Source organism: Pecten maximus, unplaced genomic scaffold (assembly GCF_902652985.1).
Source record: "Pecten maximus unplaced genomic scaffold, xPecMax1.1, whole genome shotgun sequence".
Lineage (NCBI taxonomy): Eukaryota > Metazoa > Mollusca > Bivalvia > Pectinida > Pectinidae > Pecten > Pecten maximus.
Window position 1 is genome coordinate 10,831 of NW_022982999.1, and position 8,601 is coordinate 19,431.

General features: G+C 34.1%; 1 protein-coding gene across 1 annotated transcript; it reads left to right on the top strand.

The window, feature by feature from the left end:
* Positions 1-850: 850 nt before the first annotated feature.
* On the top strand, positions 851-8,521 carry LOC117321247. Its single transcript, XM_033875717.1, has 9 exons — positions 851-1,148; positions 3,699-3,861; positions 4,783-4,883; positions 5,361-5,486; positions 5,765-5,947; positions 6,314-6,429; positions 7,067-7,184; positions 7,380-7,388; positions 7,668-8,521. The coding sequence occupies exons 1-9, from the start codon at positions 1,100-1,102 to the stop codon at positions 8,474-8,476; spliced, it is 1,674 nt and encodes a 557-aa protein (XP_033731608.1). The 5' UTR covers positions 851-1,099; the 3' UTR covers positions 8,477-8,521.
* The last annotated feature ends 80 nt before the right edge of the window (positions 8,522-8,601 follow it).

An 8,601-nucleotide genomic window follows, 5' to 3' on the forward strand; every position in this document is an offset into this window, starting at 1 on the left:
GGGCAAAATATACCACACACTCAACACATAAAGACAACGATATCACCTGCTAATACATTTTGGCAAATACACAATAGCCCAAATACAAATTAAGTACTCTTCATTGTCAGCACGTAAAAAGGGTAAAGAACTCATTTATAGATACTGGCACCATGTATCGTTGTACAATATAATAGCATGGCCATCACAAGGATGATGCCGCATATACATAGTATTACATAGGTATGTATCCCTATTGTGACCAATAGAACAATAGAACAAGTGGAACAATAAGCGATAAAAGTCAATCCTGTAATCTCTTAGGTCCAGACAAATTCAATTTAAATGGTAATGTGTAAACCTAGAGAATTATCGTTCTGAATCATAGCTTACACATAGCTTATGTTGTGTAAAACCTCGGGAATTATCGTTCTAGTACAAGTGGTACACATTGTTCATGTATATTTGTCGAATGTCGGATCAAACCTGGACGAATTTACAGGCTGAGATTAGTTGTTTAAAGCTCGCTAGTTTACACAATATATCAGAATATCATATCTTTTTATCTATAGTGTATATTTCTTGTGTTTTCTTTCATTGAATATTTGAATCCTTCTTCAAAGTCAGAATTTGAAGTTTTGATATTTGTCAAAGTTTAGAAAAGGAATAAACACTTATTATGATATTTATGTATTGTTAAAATGTCATTAAGTCAACCATACTTCAGCTAATCGACCCTGGTTACCGTAATACTATAAATTGAACGGCTTTGCTGAGGAAACTTACCACTGAAAATGGACCTAATCCGATTTATTATAGTTTCCATTTGATCTAGTTTTGTTACAACAATTGATTGTATACCTTAAATACTCGATACCCGTACCTAAACAATGACTATAATCAGTTTAGTGCAATTCCCCTGCTGAATGTGATTAGCCGAGCCCTACCTGGCAAGGTGTTCCAGCACTGCCTACGATACCAAACCTCCACAAGACGTATTTGAATGTGACAGTGTGGTAAAGATGACACCCCTGTGTATCAATCGATGACATTTATGATGACGTCATTTGGTGATATGACGTAGGCAGTGGTCTTAATAAGGAGGGACCGATCTGCGATCATGGGGATTGGTCCGTTGCTATGGATATCGTTCCTAGTCCGATATTCAGGTATGTTCTCTCCCAATTTAAGGGAATAACATTAGTTAAAATTTGGAATCAAATTTTGTGAATATGTGATGTATGACACCTACTGCTGTTTAGGAAAGCTGGTAATATGCATAGAAAACTATCTGTAATAAAAATAAATAGCTTAGATGAATCTCAAAATCCAGCAAAGTTCCAATATTTTTATAGATATAAAGGTAAATATGTCTTAATATCTACTACAAAACACTTTTTAAATCACGAGTTACATTTATTTCATTTCCTAATGTCTATTTATCTATAAATTACCTTGTGTCATGCGTCTGCGTATATTAAGGATAGTTTTAATTTTAACCATGGTTAGACAAACAATTTTGATTCATTTTTTACCTGCAGTTTTTATTTATTTTCCGAAAGATAATGTAACGCTATTATTTATCATTATTGTTCAACGGTGTTTTCACTTTTCTATATTCTGTATAATCCTACCAAATGCAATTATCTTAAACAGAACTCAAATATGAATTAATTAGAAATTAAACTTTGATTATATTATAGTATATTTATATATCAATATCACTCAGAAATTATTATGCGAATAGTTTTCACGACAAAACAGATATCCCTACTGAGATTACGTTACCCCCTCCGTATTTTTCTATTCATTATATCAGATTGTTTATTTGACTTCTCGTGCAGTTGGTTCACAACTTATCAACTTTATTATGATAAAAATACATTTTATCAAGTGAATTGATCAATGAAGCGAACGACATATTTTAAAATGGTTAAGGAAATAGCCTCTTTGATTGTGAATATAATCCTACAGTCAACCTGTCTGTAAAGGACATCAAAGGGACAGATAAAAAATGTCCTTTATAGACAGGTGTCCTTTATACAGAGATTAATTTTATAGTAAATTGGAAGGAGTGGATCTGATGAGGCTGTCCTTTATAGACAGGTGTCCTTAATACAGAGGTTATAATTATATAGTAAATTTGAAGGAGTGGATCTGATGAGTCTGTCCTTTATAGACAGATGTCCTTTATACAGAGGTGTCCATTATAACAGGTTTAATTGACTAATGGGTTTATTAGGGATAAACATGACTATAAAAGTCCAACTATTTCTCCTACAAGATTTCATCAGCGACTAAAAGGGCAAAACTTGTTGAAATCAAAATGTGCTTAGACAAATGTTTATATATAGAAAGACAGGAACATTTACCCTTTTGATTTATTGGTTTATTATTGATATTATATAATTCAATTATTAATGGTAGATGAATACATTTATCACGATTATATAATGTACAGCCATTGTAATGATACTTAAAATATCACTGAGCTGTTATTTATAGCATCAAATGTGCAGTGATTTAAATATGGTTGTATATATTAGCCATTGTGGTTGAATAATTACAACTGTTGTTGAATAATTACAGATGTGGTTGTATATATTAGCCATTATGGTTGAATAATTACAAATGTGGTTGTATATTTTAGCCATTGTGGTTGAATAATTACAGTTGTTGCTGGATAATTAATTCAGAAGCTTGTATATAATTACGTGTTCCGTGCAGTTAGACACCTTTCCTAATCAGTCTATCGCAACACATGTTACGGTATACCTCAGATTCCGATATGAACATTCTCTTTCTCATTGATTCCTCGTAAGGTCAAATGGTCATTGAGGGGTATTTTACTTTACATTAATTGAACTGGTCTACCTTAGTATATTGTTTCGGCTGGTTTCTCCATAGATAAAACCAATACTCACTTGGCAGAAAAACACATACATATATGCAACAAGCGAATCGTACGACAGCGCGCATCACGACTATGATTTTTTTTTTTTTTTTTTTTTTGCAAAATGTTTATTTTCCTTTTGATACAAAGCATAGTGACAATAATTCAAATATACAAAATTTCTATATATTAAATCATCTATATGTTGAAGTATATTGGGAATTTGCCAAGTACACTTTATACATCTGAAGAAGTAACTTATTACAATTAATCGTAGCATTGGAACACAAAGGACTAAAATTAAGGAACTACTTATTCAAGGTAAGGCTTTTTGGAAATTTTAATGGATAACTTGCAAGAATAATCTTAATTAAGTAATATATATTCTGGGTGACCGAAATTGGCCTACGAATTACAGACCATGGGGCGTTCTAGCCATGTAAATCGATAAAGTTGGAAAACTACAGATGCATAAACAACTTCAAGAAGACAATGTGAATTCAGCTCCTTCTTATCGCGATGTCAATCTTTTCTAGGAAATACAAAACACAGAAAATAAATAAATGAAACATAATAAAAAAGAGCATATACATGTACAGTGTTTCAGTTGTCGATCGACAAGCTTCTATATTAGTAATGATAGTAAATATTTAAGACAGTAAGGAAGCTTAATTTGATGAATTTCCACTCATTATAAAGAAAATTAATTATTAATAAATTTCTCTATTCAGTATTTTCTGTAAATAATGTATAATTTTGTTGATACCTTCCAGAATGTACGTGCTCATTTCCGTAAATAATGTATAATTTTGTTGATACCTTCCAGAATGTACGTGCTCGTTGCCTACCAATCTAGTGGGGTCATGGACCAGCAGCGAACAGGGTTCTATGACCTTCACATCCGACTCGCTTCTCAGCTATGCCACCACCACCTTTGGCACGTTCACTTTCACCTGTGATTCATATTCCGGGTCACAGTATGTCTTGAAGTAAGTATATTCAACAAATGAAATTGATGATCATTGTGTAAAGGTACAATGGATATATTAGTGTAATTATTAAATGAGTTTGGTGAGTAGTTGGAATAAAATGGAATAAATGCAAGGTTCTGTTCATCATATTAACAACATCGCCTTGCAGATACTTGGATAACATACTTTTATATGAAATTAACAATGGCGATATTTCAGTTCACACCAATTTCTGTTGTGATATCACAAAACATGTCATGCTATGCAGTTATGATATCCCTATTGCAACATTTCAATCACAGCTCCGGTAAGTGTTTTTTTACATGTGCATTCATAATGATAAGGATAACAAAAATCGGTCCATACATTATTTTCGAACTAGTGACCCTTGTGTCACATAGTCTGTGTCCTACCACTAGACCACTTTGGTTTGGTTTGTTTAACGTCCTATTGACAGCCAGGGTCATTAAAGGACGTGCCAGGTTTTAGAGGTGGAGGAAAGCCGGAATACCCGGAGAAAAACCATCGGCCTACAGTCAGTACCTTGCAACTGCCTCACGTAGGTTTTGAACCTAGAGGTGGAGGGCTAGTGTTAGTGTCGGGACACCTTAACCACTCGGCCACCGTGGCCCCTCCACTAGACCACAGTGCCTCCGTAAATAGTATGAAACTAATGACCGTTATAGTTACACGTGAGATATTGTTGGCTCGTATTATATTTTTCCTCATCAGATGCTAGTGGCATGTCAGCCACCAAACACCAAAGGTACCGCACGCGGTACAGATAATGGTTTGTTTTCACAAATACGTTGGCATCTGCTTCATCCATTTGATGTTCGTGACTGATTATTCATTATTTGCGTCTTCAGGATATTTATTTTTGATAACTCCATTCACCCGTTTCTTCTCGTGAAAACTATTATATCCTCTTATTCACAGATCACCAGCGTTCACCTACCATAACCTTCCGTTTGAGGCCTACCTCTGTTTAGTATTGACAGAGGTATCGTCATCGCAATTCACATACTTCATAGGCTCAGGTAAGTAGCAATACATTTAAATCCCTACTAGTCCTGAACGCCAAAATTGATTTTGATAAAATTTCATCTGGATCATTATAGGGCAAAGCAGATATTAGTATATAAACGGAAGGTGTGACTTCACAGGGGTCGGACGGGTGGGAGCCAATTAAAATTCATTTAATATTTAGTAAAACGTTAAGCTATAGGATATAACCTATATCCAATTGTTTTACATAATGGTTTAAGAGTAATATCTTAATAACTATTGTTAAAATGAGAGGGTTGCAAACACACAAGGTATGTGTTTAAACTGTCTTAAGAATCACTTCTCTTTCAGACAAAGAAAAACCCTCAGTAGTATCAATGGATAACGAGATATCTAATGCACAATGTAATTTTATGAATACAATGTCGACAATTTCCATTTTTTATATCATTATTGTAATTATCGGACTTAACCCGTCTCAATATGTCCCCTTTCTTTGTTACCGATAGATCCTAACAGTATCGCTGGGAATGACCGTCTGAAGACGTCCAATCCGTCCATCCCTCTGTCCAATTCGGACGTGTGTGACCGGTCATCTTATCCAACCGGAACATATTACGTGCTAGTCAAGGATGGTAATAAAACAATATTTTAATAATAGCATTTTAACGGGTGTAAATTCAGAAATTGTAGTTGGTCTACATCGTAATAATTTTAAAGAAACATGGCATTAAATCAATTTTGTACTAATTGAAATACTCCTTTTGCGAATTGAATAAAATAACAATCAATAAAATTGATGAAAGGTAATGACATATATAAAAATTAAAATTATTTTATTCAATTCTAAAGAAAAAGTTTATGTTTGCTTTCAACATATTTATTTTGCTAACCTTTACGATTCTTACCTCAGGCGAGAGTACCAGTGCCCGAACAAACTGCCCGTCCGACATCCGGTTATTATGGACTTACACTTATGACGACGGAAGCGGAAGTGACGTATGTTCTGGTAACACAACATCTGCTGACGTGTGTACCACTTCTACCGATATGACCTTGTCATACTCATCTTGTACCCAGATGGTTATGTATTCAAGTAAGTAATATAGGATGTAAATATGTCAAATCTATGACAAAATATGTTACTTCAGATATTGAAGAGGTCATATACAATATATAACTTTCATTAATTAACATCTAGTCTATAACCTAAAACTAAATGCAATGAAAATATACTGAAAATTATTAACATAAGAATTCCTAAATGGCACTAGCAAGGTCGAAAATGAAATTTAATTTTGATGTCGTTGTCCAATTTTCAGTTAGCTAAACAATTACATTCTGGAATATAATATATGTTTGTTCAAATGTGCATAAGCGATGGAAATAGCATGTGTTTGAAATAGAAAATGATTTCCACAGTTAAGGTGTAATGTTAAATATACACATGTTTATGTTACAGGCAGTGGATTGTTATATTGTCTCAACAGTTTAACATATAATTCAAGTACGTACATAAATATGTACAACACGGACACGACCACGGACGAATCCTCTACATACCGTTTTACCTGTCTGGTATGTCTCACCTTACCTATAAAATAGATTCAGTTTTATAATAAATGTCGCCATGACAACCTACCCTGTTTTGTATATACTGTTCCAATATCCCCTTTCTGCTCCAAACATGTGTTTTAGACAGGTTTTTACGATTTTTAAAACTAACAACATATAAAACTGTGTCTTTGAACATTTTAGAGATTTCTGTTTTAGCAATGTGAATCTTTGATGATACCTACATACTTGTATACTAAATAACACTTTCGTTATGTTTCGAACGCATAAAAAGTTTTGTCCTGATGTATTTGTAAAATATCAACATGAATATGTAATGTCTTTACAAAGAATTAATCGCTCTCTAATGAATTGATTGCTTTCATCTGCCATTTAAAGAAATTTTTCACTTTAAAAGAAGAAAGAATCGAAATCAAATTGTCTTATAATCCGATTAATGAGAAAGAAATTAAAAATATGATCAAATGAAAGCAAAGCACAGTGTGCATCTGGAACCATATTAACTGTAACAATTGGAATTGTCTTGTCACAATACAGCATGTAGTTCAATGCCTGATTTGCAACTGACCCCTTAAACAATGGTCAGACAAAACGGATTTATATTTCAACACAAATAATTTTATTTTGCCTCCGTCTTTAGGTGATGACAACATCTGGAAACACTCGATACATCACACAGTATCCTAAACAATGCCATGAAAACCAAACATCTACCACAGTCGATTCTCCAGGAGCCATCCTCGTCTTTAGCCTCTCAAGTAAGACTCTTTCAATGGTGCTTTGTTGCTATTTTTGTCTGCCTAATATTCGGGGCATATGTTAAGCCGTCGCAGAAGTGTTAGATTGAATTATCGCGAAATAAGCTTATCCAAGAAATTAATTGTCGCGATACAGTTCGTGAACTAAATGTAATTTGATCTTTCAAACAATTTTTTTCTGTTCTTTTTTAACAGGTTCTTGTCGTAAGTATGCACTTTATATCTTAATGGCAAGCAGAGAAAAAATCAAATAAGGTGTACTTATATTAACGTATTCAATAATCTTACCAGCCTTAACCCGCAAAATTTCCATATTGCTGGTTTCATTGAAAGGAGAATAATATGTTTCGTTCTTCAATATTCTGTAATGCTTTACAATAGACACAAAGATTTTCAAATATCTATGTAATTTGAGACATGAACAATAGGATGTAGCGGTTTTTGGTCTTAAATTAAGCATCATTATTGAATTTATATTTTCAGCGACATCAGACTCCGTGAGCGCTGCCACAATAGCTCTCGCTGTAGTGATACCTCTCATTCTTATCATTACCGGGATTATAGTCAGCTACTTTTGTTGGGTGAAGTACGAGAAGAGGAAAATAGAGGAGGCCGCAAGACCAGATCCTAAGTTTGCAAATGGCGAAATTCGTAACAGACGTAAAAACATTCACGATGGTGTGATACGTTCAGACAAGAATGGAAACACGATACGTCGAGAGGAATCTATCGTTATTTCAATGCCTCTTTCAGCACGTGAGGACGATTTACAATCGCCATTGTCGGATTTAGAGGACTATGGGCAAGACGTAGACTCTGATGATGATGATTACGAAGTGAAGGATATCACTGAATTTTCTTTGACTGACGATATTCCCAGGATAATTGTTCAATCTGCTACTCCGAGACCCCCGGACGAACACGAAAATACAGTGATGGATGTCAACAGTGCTAAAAATAAAAAGAAGCGGCGTAGACGGAAGAAAAGTGCAAAAAGTCGAATTTCGACAACAACGGAAGATGGGAAGAGTACCAAGGACTCTGATGCAAAGAGCAAAAGGAACACTCACTCACATATGGTTTGTCACCAATGCTTAAACCCCAATTTTGTTGAGTCCCAGGACATCGTTAAATGTATTTTTATGCTATACGACTCAATTATCCATCCTATGAAACCTTTTGAGTGCCGAACCCTTCAGCTTGCTGCCCATGTCCTTAGTTTACAAATCCTATTCCTACCCGTTCAATTTAACTTCGACAGAAATATATCATATCAGACATTATCGTATTAAATGTAACTTATCTCAATCCTTCAAAAGAATAGGCTGCATAGACTACATAGGTACATACGAATTAAAATGTTATCCTGTGAATTTAAATAGAATATAGACATAGTTATATCACTGATTTAAAAACG

What these genes read in the sequence shown, in the direction of transcription:
- LOC117321247 (XM_033875717.1), top strand. Translation starts at nt 1,100, where the DNA reads ATGGGGATTGGTCCGTTGCTATGGATATCGTTCCTAGTCCGATATTCA. An exon ending in GTTCCTAGTCCGATATTCAG is followed by an intron (nt 1,149 to 3,698) that starts GTATGTTCTCTC and finishes GATACCTTCCAG; the next exon opens with AATGTACGTGCTCGTTGCCT. An exon ending in TTACGTGCTAGTCAAGGATG is followed by an intron (nt 5,487 to 5,764) that starts GTAATAAAACAA and finishes TTCTTACCTCAG; the next exon opens with GCGAGAGTACCAGTGCCCGA.